Genomic DNA, 19,231 nt, shown 5'->3' on the forward strand with positions numbered 1-19,231 from the left:
TCCCGGCGATTGTAACTCGAAAACGTGTCTCTATTCTAAAATGATCAGTTTCAGAACAGGTGAGAAAATAAAACGTAAAAAGAGAGAAAACGATTGTCGTGAGGGAAAGAACGTTATTACAGGAATAATACTTCATGGTCATAATATGTTAATATACATTTATTTACAAAGGTAGGTTAAACTCGTTTTTGACGAATAGGTTGACATGTAGTTGACACTTTACACGCCTAATTATGGTAAGACTTCATAAGCTTACAATAGTTTGTGATAATACACAATGGGTTAGTTTAAAGTTGCTGGGGTGGTGGGGCAGTTTCAACTGTCTCCTCACTTCCAGACTTTACAATGTCCTTAATATGGTAATTACCAGTATGTTTGCCAGAGGAGTCGGACAGGTAGTAAACTAAGTCCGATATTTTTCTTACAACCTTGGCCTTGACAAAACGGGGTGCCAGCTTGGCAGAGAAGTACAGGGCTCCTTGAGAGAGGGTGTTATTCCTTCTCCAGACAACATCGCCTACATTAAAAGTGATGTGTTTCCTACGTAGGTTATATCTGTCCGCACTTTTTTGGTGGGCCAGCAATAGGGCATCAGTAACTTCACTATAAATGGCAGTAAGTTCTTCCAAACGATGAGCGTAATCAACGGCAGGATTGCTTGTGGAGGTGGTTGACGTGGGGAAATTCGTGTTCCAGTGCAATGAACCATGTACCACCTGTTCCATACCGTGTTTTAAAAAGAAGGGGGTGTAACCAGTGGTTAGGTTAACAGTGTTATTCATGGCAGCTTGAATTTTATCTAAATTCTTACACCAATTACGTTGGTCTTTGTCAACCAAAATGGCCAGAGCTGTGTTAATAGTCTGGTTATACCTTTCGACAGTGTTATTTTGGGGAGTGTACAAGGTATTATAATAAATATCTTTAATCCCGTATTTAGCAAGGAAATCTTTAAATTCTTGTGCTATAAACTGTTTTCCGTTGTCAACTATTACGGTTTTGGGTGTTCCGTAGGGTATGAAAATGTGTTTTTCCACAAGTTTGACAATGGCGGCGGCGTTGGCTCTTTTTAAGGGGAAGATCCAACAAAATTTGGTAAAGATATCCACAATGCTGAGTATATGCATGTGTCCAGAATAACTCCTGGGAAAAGGTCCGACGAGGTCCATAGATAACGATTGGAGGGGTCTATCAGCACGTTTGGGTTTTCCCACTAGGCCGGCAGGGGGTGCCGTACTATGTTTGTAAGCTTTACATGTTTCACATTTGGAGATGTAGTTGCGAACTTGCTTGAAAAGACCAGGCCAGTAATACTTCAAGGAAATCTTTTTATACGTCTTGAAGGTTCCTGGGTGTATAGAGTCGGGGGCACTATGATTGTTGATGATTACTTGTTTTCTCTTTTCGAGGGGCACAACGAGTTTCCAAGAGTAATCTTCAAGGATGGACAGTGGGGCCTTACAATTGCGATATAGTTGTCCTTCTTTTATAATAAAATTGGGAAACTTTTGTTGATTGTTTTTGCATCCTTCATAGATTTTGAGATACCATTCATCTTTTGTGGATGGGGTAGAGGCAATTGTATCGATGTTTAATGTGGCAAGTTCAATTCTTGACAGGGCATCTGGGACAATATTGTCCGCACCTTTACGGTGGATGACATCGAAAGTGTATTGGGACAAACGAGAAGCCCAGCGAGCGAGTCTGCCGGAGGGATTACTTAGAGAGATCAACCATTTCAAACTACTATGGTCTGTGACTACAGTAAATTTGCTACCGTCTATGTAACCGCGAAAATGGTGAACAGAATCCAATACTGCCAGTAACTCTTTTTCGGTGATTCCGTAATTTTTCTCGTGTTTATTCAAGGTGCGGGAAAAGTAGGCTACCGGGTGTTCGCCATCGGGGAATTCCTGAGTTAGGACTCCACCGATCCCTACGTTAGAAGCATCCGTATGGAGGGTAAAAGGTAGTTCAAAATTAGGACAATTCAGGACAGGGGCTGTTTGAAGAGCAGTTTTTAAAGTCGTAAAAGCTTCTTCGGCTTCAGTAGACAAAGTTAATTGTAACTGTGTTATTGTTACATTTAATTGGTAATTGCAGAGTACCGATGACTGTCTGGGGAGCATTGTCCGCAGTTGTCACGAGTGTAGGTTTGGAAAAAACTTTAAAACCGTTGTTAACAAAAGGCAGGTGGGCATTGTTGCCAAGGCAACTAACAGATGCACCACTATCTAGTAGTCCAGAGAAGGGGACATTGTTAACGGAGAAAAGGGCATAAGGTCTTCCATCTTTAGCTTGTTTGCAACAAACCGAAGAAACATTTAAGGTCTGGTTAAAATATTTAATGTGTGATAACCAATCAGTCCATTCCTTAGACCTTGGTACAGAATGAATACCTGAGAGGTTATTATTTAGTTTTTTGGTTTTCTTGCATGAAAATTCGGTGGGGGTTTAGAGAAATCCACTTGAGGTTTAACAAAGTGAGGGTCTTGCAACCTTTCCATGTTATTTCTTGATTTTTTGAAAATTTCACGCAGTTCGTCGCGTGGAGGAGAACGATCCCTGGAGCGATGTCTCTTTAAGGTTCTGTGTTCTTTAGCTTCCAGAAATTTGGCCTGCTTGAAACAAGTGGTTGCTAGGTGACCTACTTTTTTGCAAAAGGAGCAAACTTTTTTGTTGTCAAATTCTGGTTTTAATCCAGAAGGACGGCTTGGTACAGTGATATTGTCCGTGGTGGTTTTGTTGTTTTTCCTGTCTTGGTGGGATTCCAAAATGAGGCAAACTTCGTTTAAATGGGCCAACGACACAATTTTCTGTGAGGTGATAATGTTTTCATATCTTTGTAGGAGGCCATCAGTTATAACTGGTAATAATTCGGCTTCCGAGACAGGGTGGGAAAGTTTGATGTTGATGGATTCGGCCCTCTCTATGAATGTTGCCACAGTTTCGTTTACTAATTGTTTAATGGATAGTAACGATAATTTAATTCTGTGTTGGGCCTCTGATTTGCCGAAGCTAGTGATCAGGGCTGATCTGAGTTTATTCCAGTCCTTGCATTTTGATTTTTGTATTCGGTGCCACGGGATTAATTCTGGAGATATTAGTTCTATAAAGTTTTTCTGCAGCACGTCAAATGGAACATTTTTAATTGAGGCCGTTTCTTCGATTCGGTCAATGAAATCCAGTACATCAGAAACACCGTTATATTTGATCTTCCAAGGAGTGAGATCGTATGTTTTTTCTTGTGCCGTGATGGGTGCATTGTCTTGTTTTACTGTAACATGTGTCCTGGTTTCTTTGTTAGAAACGGGGATTTCCAAAACTGGGGTATTGGGTGCCTTGTCTTCACTTGCAACGGATAGGTTTATTTTCCTGATGAACTTCTTGTTGAATAACAAAGCGTATGCTTTCAATGCTGACTTTGATTTGTTTAGTGGTGATATTCCTCTGTCTTTTAAGACGGCTTGTAGGTGCACTTTGGATAAGTTGTGTACATTGGGAATGACACCCATGTCCAAAGATGTAGCCATTTGATTGGAATTCATTGTTAAAAAATGGTTTAAAAAGGGAAAAAAAAACTCCGAAATTCTTCTAAGTCTTTTTGAAGAAAATTTGGCCAGGGGGACACTTTAGGATTTGCATTATTTAATTTTGTGGGCACTATTCGCACTTATATTCACTGCACTCGAGGAAAGGCACGAAAAAAGGCACAAAAACAGCACTTTAGAAGCGAAAAAAACACTTTTGATGGAAAGATTTTATATTTGCTTCATTTACTGGCACTAAATTGTGAGATTGAACACACGTTCTTATTATTGCGTCGAGAAAGCACTTCTTTGCAAAAAAAAAAAAAAAAAAAAAACACTGCACTTCTGAAGTTAATTTGAAACAATTCACTTAAAATCACTTTTATAACAGTCAATGCTGAAAAAAGAATATGGACAAACACCGTACCTATATAATTAATCGGGATAAAGAATTATTTGTGTTTTACAGGTTGTAGCTGATATACTTTTAGAAATCAGCTTCGATGGGCCGTTGGGTGTATTGTGCTTTTTTTTTAAAAAAAAAATCACTTCCGGTGTAAAAATTGGCTTCACAGTTCTAAATCCTGACTGTTATTATTACGGTGCAATTTATGCCGAAATTAAAACAGTGGGTTTGTTTTGTTTAAACAAAGAACACAGAATCTATGTTGTTGAAGAAACATTATGTTCAAACTTTCGTTATCACAGCGTTTTGGCGGGAATTTCGTGCGTCTCTTTTATTCGTTCGAGAGGATTCCTACCGTTATTTTTTCGCGGCAAAATGCGCTTGACAACAAACAAAAGTTCTCGCGGCGAAAATGCGCTTGGCAACAAAATTGCATAGTACATGCTTTCAAATTGGGGGCAATCGTAAAGGCAATTCTGTGCAGTCGGGAAGGATATGTTTAAAAAAAAATTCTGCCCTAAGTTGGTCGCCAGTGTCGCGCGTCGGACCTGGGGGGGGCCCTGACTTTCCCTCGGCCAGCTCAGATGCGGGGGCATGAGACGTCTCTCTCATAGTCAGGGTTCGGGGTCAGCGCGAGGCTCAAGAATCCATATCCCACCGTCTACACAAAACACTCCCATACAACCGCTATCCCCAAATGAAAGAGGTTAGGTTTTTATAAATCAACATTGTATTTGAGCGGCAAAATGGACATTACATGGGTGAATGACAATAGAATACAGGTTGTTACATCCTAACTAGAATTATCATCAAAGGGTTCCCTAATCTCTCTCTGGGAAATAATTAACAGCTCTCTCTCTAGACCGACAGGCAGCGTGGACGAATTTAGGTTATTAGCGGACACATTCAAGGGTAATAGGAAATGTAAGAGACTCACAGCGTGGTGTTGTCGGGGTATCCTGTTGATTGCAGGACTGTGCGCCGTGTTTCAAACAAACGGTGCCAGCCTGTCGATGTTCAAAGCGCGACATTGTCGTACATTTGGCTTCTCGACCGAGCGGTGCGAATTGGAACGCGGGCGCCGAAACGAACACACGTCCAGCTAGGTCAGAGGTCGGCGCGTAAGAAGGAGGAACGAGGAGCTCGGTCGCCGGGGGTGGGGGGAACTGTAGCGGATCTTTTGCGCGTTACGTTTGACCCAGCAACTAGCCTGATAATTCCCGCTACTCAAGTTGGCAACTGTAGGGTCTTTGCGCCTAAAATCTGTTATATGACACAATGTAAATCTATGAATAAGGTTAAATATATGGTGAAAAATTGGCTATCGGAAAAAAATATTTATTTTAATATGTATGAAAAATTGTATGAAAAAATTGTTAATTCTGTAGATATAAGATGTAAATTATAACTTTAAAAAATTTATTTGAAACTAACTTTAAGCACCTGTTGACAAGCCAATTCAATCGGCTTAGCAGGACTTGTTTGTTGATATTATGTACCTATTAACTATTTATTCAATAAATAAAAAAAAATAAAAAAATGGAAAGTGATGAAACAAAAACTTTATTAACTGGGTTAAGTAGGTTAGGTTAAATTATTTTTTTTCATCGTTTCTAATGGCTTTATATCACTTTTTAAAAGTGTGTTGAATTGTCACTGTGTTGAGTTATCATGGAACCCAAAATATTATGTATGTAGACAGTTACCTTTCTTTTGTTTTGAGAGAGTGGAAGATACTACCAGTATCGCCCTGGTGTAAGACCACCATTCAGAATTGAAACGTTGCTCCAAATGGCTTTAGCCGTGTTTAGTGATTAGATCTGAATAGCCAGGTACTTCCAGACCTTCCTCTTTCCCTTCCCCACTTACCTTCAGCCTCACAACATCCCCAATTGGGGATGCCATAGTCTCACTGGCTCCAGACGGGAGCAGTTGGGACTCTTGTGAGGTATTCACTATAAAAATAAAAAAAAGAGGGCCAAGTGTGCAAAATTACATCAATCTCGGAATAAAACTGTCACGGACACTCTTCTTTATGTATTATACACAGATTATCCTGATTTCTAATGCTAAAGCTTAATATATTTTCAAATTATTAAGTGTTTGTTTTCTTCTTTCCCCAGCCGGACTTGGAGCAGTGACAGCAGGAACCATTCTGGCTTGGACCTCTCCTGTTCTGCCACAAATTCAAAATGCCAACTCCACCCTGCCCGTTACTGATGAAGAAGGTATGTCTAGCTGATATTTCTTTATATTATTAGTATTATTACAAAACCTTAACTGGGAACAAGAAGCAACTATGAGACTGAAAGGACTTTTGCAATTTGAACGTGTTATTGAAACACCCGTTTACGGTATTAAAAACACATAAAATTTCTAAGGTCTACAATAAAAACACACATTTGAAACATTTATATCAATAAATATTAATAATGCGGTACCACTTCGCCACACTTACAAATAACTACAGCAGTCCCATGAAAAATTACAGATTGGCTGAATTCTTTGCAAATCAGTTCCAATTTTAAAAATGACAATTGAAATAATTTTATGTTCAAAATATTATATTGTAGGTAGGTAATTTATAGCTTTAATCAATTCTCAAAGAAACACAGTTAAAATTTGAAACACTCAATGTCAAAGCTAATCCGCATTCTAGAGTTCATTGAACCTAAGTTACGCAGGACAGACACAACTGAAAGAAATATTTTTGATATGTGGCAATTTTTACAAATTTTATTTTGAAGACTGTTAAAAGCTAGAAAAATTCCTCAAGTCCTTTGTCCAAATAAGAAAGTGGATATCTCAAGAAAAGTCAACAAATCCTACTATTTAGGGAAGATTTTTACATTTGGCAAAAATAGGTAAATAAGTAACTAAACATTTTCACATGCCAAAGACCGTCTGCAAATAAACAACCAAATAGTCACAAATTCATGTACAGTAGTATCATTAAAGAAATTCTTGCTTGTGTAGTCGTGTACTGTATCATAGGACTACTGCGGGTTAATTGGGGACTGCGGTCGGGTGTTCCAAATTATTTCAAACCAATGAGAAGCAATGTCAAGCGTAAGTTCAATCCTGGTGTAGGATGCAAGAGGCGATAAACCATCTCCAAATATTTGAAATGTAAATCATGATTAAAATGTTTGGTACGAAGTGGAATTGCTTCAAATTTGATGCCCAATATTTGAACCAGTACAGAAGAACACAGAAACCGTTGAAAAAAGGATCGATCGATTTGAGTTTCTAAGATTTTTGGATCTTTAAAAGATGGGTGAGACTTGGGGCGGCTTGCACCATAAGTTAAATTTGATTTAAATATAATTTTAAACACATTATTTGATTTAAGTCGACTTGGCGTCTTGCACCACAAAATTTAAGTCGTTAAATGCGTTTAAAGAACTGTCAAAGTTAAATACCCAAAATGGGCTGTTTAACCGAGTTAAACGCGTTTAGCCCGACTCATAAAGCAGTACTGTCAAAAATTGTTTAGGTTATCCCTTAGATTTTTGATTGTGGTTAAAATCTATATCATTTTAATTTGTATTCACAATGAACATTTGGGATTTGTATTCTGACGATGATGAAGAAATTATAGAGTTTATAAGTAGACCGTTTATAGTCAGAGAAGTAAACACAAGAACAAATTTATTTGAAACACTCAGTGCCAAGAAGTTTCAAAGAAGATTTCGTCTCTGTAAAAAAACGACATCATAGTGCAAGAAATTAAACCTCAGTTAAAATTCAACACCAATAAAAACATCAGCGAGGTGCTCGTAACTTGAAGCTAACACTCCTTATCGAGGAGTACTTTGCAAGGTTGTAAACTTCTAATCATACCTACAGCATTCTTATAATACTTTAAAACAATATAATATGTAAAAGAAATAAAAAACAAAATTACTCGGATAATTGTTTTATTTTTAATTCCAACAACAGAAGCTCTTTTTGTCTTATTTCATCATTATGTCTATTTGCTTTAACTTTTTCTTCAAAATAAATGAACACACTATTAAACCACACACACAATCACAAAATATTTTGACACTTCAAGTAAAATGAAACATCGTAGCTGTTTTATTTACGCGTTAATGGCGGTAACCACGCGGTAACTGTTTTACCGACGCGTTAAACACGTTTAACTAAAATTGCCACCGAACTGCGTGGTGCAGGACGCAACTAAACGCATTTAAGTTAAATGTATTTAGGGTCTTAAATACGTTTAGTTAAATACAATTTAAGATAAAATTTGCGATAGTTGGTGCAAGTCGCCCTTTGTTTTGGAATTGAAACCATTTAATCCTAATTCTAGTCCTCCAACAGTACAATAAATTGCTCCCATGTAAACTATATTAAACTTAATTTCGTCCTCTTTCCAGGATCCTGGATCAGCTCCATCCTGGCTATCGGAGCCCTGCTCCTCGCCATCCCAGTGGGTATGCTCGCTGAGGCGGTAGGCAGAAAGATCGCCATTCTGTCGCTCGTCATCCCCTTCCTGCTCAACTGGCTGCTGATTGTGTTCGCCACCAACGTTGGCATGATGTACGCTGCCAGATTCTTCGCTGGAGTTGCTACAGGTAAATTAAACTATAATAATAATTATAATAGGAGAGAGACTCCTTCTGTTAGGTCTGTCTGCACAAATAACTTGACTGGAAAACGACCAATGTGAGAAATGCCCATCTCATTCCTGACCGAGAGACAGCCTGTGTTCTCACTGCTTCGTAAATTCGGGTCCTCTATCAATAGGTGCTTCCACAGCCGTTGTGCCCCCACAATGCATAGGTGGGTCCTTAAAAATCTGGCAATGTATTGGGTCATGTCAAAAGTTAGGATTTGGTATAACAGAAGAGTTGGTGTGAGATAAAGTATGATCATGAAGTGTGTGCCAAGACAGAGCTATGTAGTATTTATCCTCTCTGCCTACCCCTGCGAAGAAATGGTGTGATAATCTTTGATTTATGATGAACTATTTTCCAATTTGTAATGTTTTTGTTAATTTTCTCACTCATTTTGCTAAAAGCGTAGTTAGAGAGTATTATTTTGTTTAGTAAAGTATTCTCGTTGTCTTGCCAACTTCTTTGTTTCTGTAAAAAACATGCAAAATTTCTGACAAACGTCCAAATCTATTTTCATCATTTGTAAGCTCAGAAACAAACAAAGTCAACATTCTGTATTATTGTATCTTCGCAGAATTTGTAGAATGAATGAAACAATTATATGTGCATGTTAACGAATTTTCCTCTTGTACTACAATATTAAAATTTTACATAAAGCGCTATTTTGATGAAAAGAATTATCTATCATTAGACAGATTGCTGTACCCAACCTATATTAATTGAGTCAGGTAGTCATTCCAATTAAAAACAGATATTTATGTCTCGTGATCAATGATTTCAATTTTTCATTGATAGAATTCCTGTATTAACGATATCTTTTCTATTTCCAGGTGGTATTTGCGTGACGGCTCCCATGTACATTGGTGAGATTGCCGAGCCTGCCATTCGGGGTGCTCTTGGATCATTCTTTCAACTCTTCCTGACTGTCGGCATCCTCTTCACATACGTCGTGGGCGGCTTCACAGACTGGAGAACCCTGTCCATCATCTCTGCTGTAATCCCCATTGTCTTTGGACTGGCCTTCTTCTTTGTACCGGAAACTCCGCAATATCTCCTGAAGAAGAACAAGCTGAAAGAAGCTGAGCGTTCTTTGGCTTGGCTGCGTGGACCTAACTACGATATCTCTCAAGAAATCGAGGAGATCCAGAAAGATGTAGATGCGGCGTCGCAAAACAAAGCTTCTCTGATGGATTTGGTTACCGTCCCGGCAAACAGGAAAGCTTTGATCTGCAGTCTTGGTCTCATGTTCTTCCAGCAGTTCAGCGGTATCAACGCAGTTATCTTCTACACGATGCCCATCTTCAAGTCTGCCGGTTCAGACATTGACCCAACAATTGCCACAATCATTGTCGGTATCGTCCAGACTGTCTTCACCGTGATTTCTTCATTGTTGATTGACAAGGCTGGAAGGAGACCCCTGCTTTTACAGAGTTGCATCATGATGGGCGCTTGCCTGACCGCTCTCGGAGTGTACTTTAAGTTGCAAGTTGATGGAAACGACGTTTCCAACATCGGATGGTTGCCGCTCGCCGCTATGGTTATCTTCATCATCACATTCTCTCTCGGATTCGGCCCCATCCCCTGGATGATGATGGGAGAACTCTTCTCTTCCGAGTGCAAGGGAGTTGCCAGCGGTATTGCAGTCATGTTGAACTGGTGCCTCGTTTTCTTAGTCACCAAAGTCTTCCCAACCATGGTGAAAAGCATCGGCATGCACAACACGTTCTGGGTGTTTGCCGGATTCATGGTGGCGTCCACGATCTTCGTATTCTTTGTTATCCCGGAAACTAAAGGCAAGACGGCCGCTCAGATTCAAGCTGAACTTGCCGGAAGAAAATGAACGAGAAAACCTGGACTGTAATTAATTTATTTATTGGTCTTCTAAAGTTGTATCAGTTGTAGAGTAATAGTTTTATGAGTTTCGTTGGTTCAATTCAATAGTAATGCTCAGTTTGTGTAATCTTTATGTTTAATACTACTTGTACCATTTAGTGTTGTCTCATATCAAGTGTCGCTGCGCTTCGAAAAGCTACACGTCTGAACATTGTTTTAATAGAGAGCTTACAATCAATGTCTTGACACGTTTCGATTGATATTTTTAGATGAATTTAGTCTTAGAATCTAGTATAATAATTTTTATTAGCAATAACGTTTTATCTTACTTTTTTATATTAGTTTTAATTGGCAGCTAGTAATTGTTGTGCAGCCTACAAACCTACTATAGATTGTATCATGTTCCTTTTTGAAAACAGTGAGTTATCTATGAAAATATGCTTTATGTGATTATGAACGGAAGAATGTTTAGCTAGCTGAATACTGTTTAGCCAATGTAGGGTTTATATGAATTTGAAAATAGTTGTAATCTTAATTTTAATAATCTATGTTTAACTAATGAGCACCGGCTATTTAAAAAGCTTGGGTTAAGCTTGAAAGAAGATAAGCCTGAATTTTTTACAATAATTGACTCTAATTTTGACATTCTTTAAATTTTCATATTATGTAGGGATAGTGAATTTAATGTTATTCATGAAAGCGAATAATTTGTTTATTTGATATAATGTATCGATTGAACAGGTTATACAATTAAATAATAGTGTAACTTTTGTAATGTTAGCATAATATCATCTATAAAGAGCATGCGAGTACAACCAAAATGTTACAATTTTTAGTCAATAATATTATAAAATTATTGACATCGTTCTCGTGTTTTGAACATTTGAATCATAAATAAAACATAGTCGGGCTTTTTGTATGTAACGAATTGGTCCTAAAAATACCATAGATAAGCCGATATATAGACAGTAAAATTCTCATTCGGAGCCTACATATTATACTATACACCGATGAAGATTTCTGAAAGTTTATTCCATAGAATTTCAGAGTTTTTCATTGGTGGATATAGTTAGGCAACAATATGACGTCATAATATTCACAGTTCCAATTTTCTATCCGATTTTTACCTCCCCTGAGTTGAATCTACTCAATTTTGATCTAGCATTGAATTTTTGGTATTCAGTTCCATCTATTGACAAAACACGTTATTCATTTAATTTGTGGTTTAAAACTCTGCTGTTTGCAAAAATGCTGGAAAGGAATCGCGAGTTTGCAAACAAAATATATGTGAATGATTCTGTTATAAAGGTTACACTGTGTTTTAAATTGATTTCCCGTGTTTCAACAACAACTGTTATAATAAAATGAACAAATCTAGTCTGAAAATAATCTGAAATATAAGCCATGTACAAAACTTGTCAAACGATTTTTAGAAATAGTCACGTAATTTACATTTAACTGTAATTTTTAGTATCTTTTATCTATTCAAGTGGTTTGATCGTAGTAGTTTTGCATTGCCGACAAACGAAAGAATAATTCATATTTATTTATAACCTTTTAAAAGTGAGTACAGTTAAATGTTTTCATAAACATACTGTTAAATGTTTTATAATTCTCTTTTCATAGTGCCCTCTAATCGAAGGTTGGCTTACATCATACTTGATTCGAGGAATAACTCGACAGATTAATTGTATCAGTCAATTAAAATTCTATTCACAACAGAAGTTTCGCCAACAGAGATGATAGAATGCTTTGCAACTTTGTTCCGGTACTTATTCCAACTATGCAAGACATGATTCAAGCATTTCAATCAATTGATCATGCCATGTATTCCTGGAATGCCTCCAACTTCTTCCTCCATTCATTTGAGTGTCATAATATATTATCCTGACACTGATTTCTCCGTCCAATCACTGTAAGTGTACAAACCATCTCCGGCGTTTCTGTCTAAAGGTACGATTCCTAGGTCAGCGGCAGACGGCAAGCTGCAGTTGCAGACCGCAGACTTAATACTAAATGTTTTAATTATTATTATCATGTCATATATTAAGTCTGCCGCCGACTACGAATCATACCTTAAATCTTGTGCATTAGATTATATTAACCTCGCATCCTGTCTCAGATATAAATCTTACAATTATATTTTTGTGCATCTGTTAAATGTTATGTTTTGTGAAAATATTTATCAGTGTCTTTTAAATGAAAGGTTATACAATATATTTAATTTATTTAACAATCTTATATTTAATTATCTAAATGAAATTTTTCACCCACAACACTTAGCCATTTATAATTATTTTTCATGTGCGAAAATTACTGCAATAGGATCTGTATGAATAATGATATAATTTTAGTAATATAATTTTTGTGAAATTTGTAATGCTAAGAACAAAATAATAATGCAATGTTGTTGTTTTTTTTTTTTAATAAATTATTTTTTATAATTATTTACTTTGATTTTTACCCACCCTTTTACTGTTTGTCCCAAACTACAAATATTTTTTTCTGTTTAATTATTTATTGGACAATTTGTATAGCGCCGCTTTTGTGAGATATCATGGGCGCTTTACAGTTGATGCAGGTATTACAAAAAAATATAAATATTACAAAAATAAATTGAAATTAAGTAAAATAAAATGAAGTACAAGAACAGGTGATGAAGTACAGAAACAGGCAACACGAAGATGGAGACTCTGCAGCAAGAATCCTAGGTGGTGAGGAAACTGGACCAGCTGCTGCAGCGATAGAGTGCACCGCGTCCACCAACAGTGCCAGCACGAGGTTCGTCATCCGGCCAGGTATGTGTCTGCTGCTTATAGTGCACTGACACAATATCCTCTCATAGATACCAGGTTTAATGACATTTTGCGACCATAAGATGTATACATATTTATTTTTAATTAAAAGTAATTGGATTACCGCACAGAAGTCCCAACTGCCCCGAGACAATGGAATTATTAGCAATAATGAGGTTTTCTTCTGATTTGGCCTTGACGGTCTCCATGGTTGAGGGGTAAGGCTATCAATTTGAAAGTCTCGGGCTCAAATCCCGCTTGCACAAGTAAACTTTATTTGATGAGTAGTGTTATTTTATTATTTATTAATTTAATATAATATATTGTATTCTTGCGACAAGTTCCAGAGTGGAAAGTACTCTTAGTGTCGCCCTGGTGTAATACCACCTTTTGTTGATCGTTGCGTTGATTTAATTGAAATGTTGCTAGAAATGGCTTTAGCCGTGTTTGGTGACCAGATCTGAGTAGCCAGGTACTCCCTTATCTTCCTCTTGCCTTTCTCCGTCCCCTCACCAGTTCCTTCAGCCTCACAACATACCCCAATTGGGGATGCCATAGTCTCACTGGCTCCAGACGGTTGGGAGCAATTGGGACACTTGTGCAGTATTAACAATGAAAAAATATATTTTGGTGAAAATGTATTCATATATCTGCGGCTTAATGCTAGAACTGTCTAGGTCCAATTTGTGAATAGCTCAGGAATGAAGATTGCTTACGTAAAAAATGCTGAAAATATATTTAGATTTCTACATTATGAGTCCCTGGTATACCAAAAGTATTCATAGCATTCAAATAAGGTACGTTTTGGAATACTTTCTGGTAACTATAATAATAATAATATCTTTATTTAGGAAAGTTTACAGATTTATTTTTATTTTATTTATTTATTTTTTATAATATTGATTACATTTTATGATTTTGACTGTCCAACTAGGAAGGATTCCCGTTTCAGGACAGTCAAATTTACAAGTTTCAAGTTATCTTAGACGAATACAGGATTTAAGACTAGCTAAAATAAGTTTGTTAAAACGAAGATACATAAAAATGTACATAAAAATATACATAAAATAAAGATACATGGAGGCGTTCGTGATTTCAAATTACATTTTTTAGTATCATTTCGGAATCAGTCCTGCCTAGATCCAACAACCATTTTGTCACTCTTGGACCGAAGGATGACAATACACACAGTTTCAGCAGGGAGGGGATTTTATTATATATTTTAGGACCGAGATATGAGAATATTTTTTGATAAGCCGCTCTGTTGCTTGTTGGAAAGGAATGCTCATTCCGTCCCTTAGGTACTTATGGTTTGATATTTGTGTTCGGCTGTTTTCATTTTGTTTTTATTTTTATGAACATGGATTACAATTTTTTTTATATAGCACTGTCGGACATCTAGTACATTAAATTCCTCGAAGAGAGCGTCACTCGGATATCTGAAAGGTTTCTTCATAATAACACGTAAAATAGATTTCTGTGCCTTCAATAACGGGTTTAATGTTGTTCTTCCTGCACATTAGAACTATAAATACATATTATGGTGTAAATTGATTTGTAACTTTTATTTTTAAGGTTATAAAATTAACAGAAAAATACAAACATAATATTATAAAGGTAAAAAGAAAATAAAAGTGCAGTTAGTTGAGGTTTCTCAAATACCGCCTCACTAGGCTAGCCTGTGTTGAGGCAGAATTTTTCGTGTTAGTTCCTAATACCTTTGAACATACCTATACTTGTATTAAGGTGTATTCACTCAATAATGTGGTGACTTCAATAACTGCGAATTTGGGTGAATGCACCGGTGAAGGCCCTATTCTTATTTTTGATCCAAATTTTTACATTATCTTTAAAATGAAATTTCTAAAAACTGATGGGCCCTTCTAGCTAAACCCCCAGTTATATAATTTATAAAGAGTTACGACAATAAAATTCAGAAGTTATGAGCTCCTAATGTAAAAATTGGTAAAATGTGTGCAATCGGGTATTTTCACTCACTTTGAATACCGTTAAAAATGTGTAGAAGATTTAAATAGTTGTATTGTACAATTGTGCAATTGTAATACATTCATTCATAATTATTATTGATTTTAAAAACGGCGTAAAACTCCACATTCTAAAACTGTTCCAACTGGTTACAACATCATTATGACAATGTCTGGTAAGACGTTGATGTCAGTGATGTCACGCCGCCCGGCGTAACATCAAAGCCGCTGAATTAAAAAAAAAAATCATTTTGGCGGCAAATCGAAAATGGCACATTTTAAATCTTTATGCAAAATTTAAAATAATAATTTTCTCTAATTAATATGATTACTTGTAAATAACATGAAATTTCACTGTAGGAGACAACCTCATAAGATATGTTGTGACACTGAAACGAAGGGGATGGTGGAGAGGTTATTTAAAAAAAAAACGGGCTTTTAAATTCTAGTCAGCAAACACCGAAGCTATATAAAGTATTATTTTTCTTCTAAATGGTGGTTTTCACCAGGGCGATACTGAGATTATGTACTCTGGAACATGCGGCAAATTGATGTACTGCATCAATTAGTTGTGAATTCACATATATTATATGTATTAGTTAAATAAAAATCTACTTGCGCATATCGGGATTCGAAGGATTTGATTTACTAACCCCAACAAGAGTCGAAATAGAAAAACTGCAAAACAATAATGTGAGAAGTAAGTATGTGAATTATGCACAGATGAGATTGAATGAGAAGGAAATGGACGGTCTAAGCATAGACGAAACATGGAACGTGAGTCTTTGTGAATCTGCTAGAGAGGTTTGTGGAATAAGTACGCAAGGTAAGACGAAAGGTAAAGGTAATGCATGGTGGGATGATGATATTAAAGCACTGGTCTCAGAGAAGAAGAAAGCATGGTTATGTCTGATTGCGGCTGGCAGTGCTTCCAGTGAAGACAGGAATCGAGCGAAAGACGTATATAAGGAATAAAAGAAAAAAGTAAGAGTTGGAGTGAAAGAACGAAATAAACGCCTGGAAGAGGAAGAAGGAATCAAAATGACAAACCATTTCCAAGAAAACGTTAAGTTGTTTTGGAAGGAAGTCAAAAGGTCCCAGAGTGGTCCAGAAAAAGGAAATATGAAAGTGATAAAATCGACAGATGGAAAAATGTTGACTTATGAGGAAAAAATAAAAGAGAGATGGATCACCTGAGTGTCAGTGATTCCAGCGGCGAATCAGATATGAACAATGATGAAATGTTACCGAAATTAGCATGGATGATATAGAAAAATCGATTAAATGTATGAAGAATGGTAAGGCTGTCGGTTTCGACAATATTGCTGCTGAATATTTTAATATCAAAATGTTGTGCAATCTTTTAACCAATGTTTAAAGAAGGGTTACACGCCTTTAGATTGGATAAGGGCTGTGATCATGCCATTACACAAAGGTAAAGGATCACGTACGGAATGTGGAAATCATAGGGCTATTACCTGCTAAGTTCAGTTGGCAAGCTGTATGGTAGAATTTTGATTGAATGAGTAAGAAAGGAAACAAAAGATAATATATGGGATTTGAAAGGTGCTTTTACGAGTGGAAGGGGGTGCATGGACCAGATCTTCTCATTGCATATGTTCAATAGAAGTTTCTGGAAAAAATCAGAAACTTTTCTGTGCCTTTGTAGATCTACAAAGAGCTTACGACCGAGTCGGCAAGAGAAAGCTATGGAAGGTGTTGTCCAAGTACGGAGTGAATACAAATCTGACTCAGGCAATTGCGTCTCTGTATGAGGGAAGCGTTGCATGTGTTAGGGTAAACTGTGGTTTCACGGGGTGGTTTCATATAACAAAAGGTGTTAAACAAGGCGGCGTGTCACAGTGGTTATTCAATATATACATGGATAATTGTATGCAAGAATTGAAGGAGGTTTGATTGGGCGCGAATTTGAGTGATCTGAAAGTATGTTACCTGTTGTATGCTGATGATGCGGTGCTAAATGCTAATTGTATGGATGATCTACATTCTCTAGTTTCTAGAATGAACGAAGTATGCATGAAGAATGAGTTAATGATGAATGTAAGTAAGTCTAAAGTAATGGTGTTTAAAAGATAGAGAGTACGAAAACAGTGTGCAATATAGTTGTGAATAAGGAATACTCGGAGAAGGTGGATGAGTTTGTGTATTTAGGAAGTATGTTTACGGGAGATGGGAAGGCTGACAGAGATATTGAAAGTAGGTTAAATGCAGGTAACTCCATTAATGGAGGACTGAACGCAGTTGCCGCTAGCAAAAAATTGTCCAAAGAGCAAAGATAGCAGCCCACAATGGAGTGCTGGTACCTACCTTGATGTATGGAAGTGAGGCATGGAACTGGCAGAGAAAGGAGGAAAGTAGACTGAATGCTGTTGAAATGAGATCCCTGTGGCGTATGTGTGGTAAAACCACGTATGATCGAGTGAGGAATGTCAAGATCCGCAAAGAGTGTAAGGCTGATGTAAGCATAGTGAGAAATATTAAGAAAGGGACGCTTAGATGGTTTGGGCATGTAGAGCGAATGAGCAAAGAAAAGAGTGTAAGGAGGATATATGATTAAAATGCGATTGGTAGCAGAAGTCGGGGACGCCCGAGGAAGACATGGCACGATAAAGTGAAACACATACTCGAGTCGGGCCATGTCAAGAGTCAGAAAAGAATATGTATGAGACGATGTATGAATGTGAATGAGGCTAGAAGTATGTGCCAAGACCTATGTGTTTGGCGGTCCTTACTCTCTGCCGACCCCTGCGGAGAATAAAGCGTGGTGGTTAGATAGTTAGTTATTGATTTGAACGGGCTCTCTGGATTCATAGTCGAGGATTTTAACCACTCGACCATGGAGGTCTAAGTCTCAAGTCTAAGCCAAGTTAACAATATCTTGGTGGCACTTCTGTTTTGGAGTCCAGTTCTTGGGCATAAATGTAAGACTTGGGTTCTAAATTTTGAAACCGTTTTCACGGGAACTATATGATCAAACTGAATGAAATTAAAAATTCGTGCTAAGCATATGGTCTGAAGTGGTATCAACAACAAAATCTCCTTAAGTGGCATTTGTGGATAATTTACAGTTTATACGGTCATAAATGTAAGCCTAGGGAACGAATTTTGAAAGCCGTTTTATCGGGAGGTAAGTGGCACAACGGAATGAAATTAAGAGTTCGTGCTCAGCATTATGGTCTTAAGAGGAATCAACAATAAAACCCTAAAAAGTTCCATTTGTGGATAGTTAACGATTTTAACGGTTATATGTAAAGATAGGACTACGGTTCGAACTTTGAAAGCCGTTTTCTCGGGAACAATGTGGCCAAACATATTTCATATTTTAAACAGATTTCAGTTGAGACCATTACTGTTATGACGATTCCCAAATTTCAGCCCGTTTGGTACCATATAGAGGGAACAAAAATGGATTTTAAATTTCGAACCCAAATCTCAAATTAGCGCCCATAAGAGTGATGATTTTTCCAGAAACGCAACTTGATAAAGATTTTATGACTGATTTCGGTGAAAAACCATGATTCTAACTACGATTAACAAATTTCATACCATTTGGTACCATAGAGCCTGAAAAAATGGCTTTTGAATTCCGAACCCAAGTCTCAAATTAGCGCCCATAAGGATTACGATTTTTCCAGAAGTGCAACATTATGAAGATTTTATGACTGATTTAGTTTTGGACCATGATTCTGACAACGAATTCCAAATTTCTTCCAGTTAGAGCCTGAAAAAATGACATTTTAAGTCCGAACCCAAGTCTCAAATTAGCGCACAGAAGACTTATTTCGGTTTGGACCATGATTCTGACAACGATTTCCAAATTTCAGCCCGATTGGAACCATAAAGCCTGAAAAAATGAGTATTTTAGTCCGAACCCAAATGTCAAATTTGCGCCCATAAGAATAAAGATTTTTCTAGAAATGCAACATTATAAAGATTTTGTGACTGATTTCGGTTTGGACCATGATTCTGACCACGATTTTTAAATTTCAGCCCGTTTGGTACGATATAGCGTGAAATAATGGCTTTTATATTCCAAACC

The 19,231-nt window shown here is 37.1% G+C and overlaps 1 protein-coding gene across 1 annotated transcript in view; it reads left to right on the top strand.

Moving 5' to 3' along the window:
* The window catches only part of LOC149411657 (facilitated trehalose transporter Tret1-like), a 93,303-nt gene extending 80,468 nt beyond the window's left edge, over positions 1 to 12,835 (top strand). Inside the window, exons 3-5 of the mRNA XM_089646986.1 lie at positions 6,060 to 6,164; positions 8,319 to 8,516; positions 9,389 to 12,835. Coding sequence (XP_089503112.1) covers positions 6,060 to 6,164; positions 8,319 to 8,516; positions 9,389 to 10,398 — 1,313 coding nt within the window. The 3' untranslated portion in view covers positions 10,399 to 12,835. The remainder of the gene's footprint in view (positions 1 to 6,059; positions 6,165 to 8,318; positions 8,517 to 9,388) is intronic.
* Positions 12,836 to 19,231: the final 6,396 nt, after the last annotated feature.

Source organism: Hesperophylax consimilis, chromosome 25 (genome assembly GCF_061612785.1).
Source record: "Hesperophylax consimilis isolate HC1 chromosome 25, BYU_Hcon_1.0, whole genome shotgun sequence".
NCBI classification, from domain to species: Eukaryota; Metazoa; Arthropoda; class Insecta; order Trichoptera; family Limnephilidae; genus Hesperophylax; species Hesperophylax consimilis.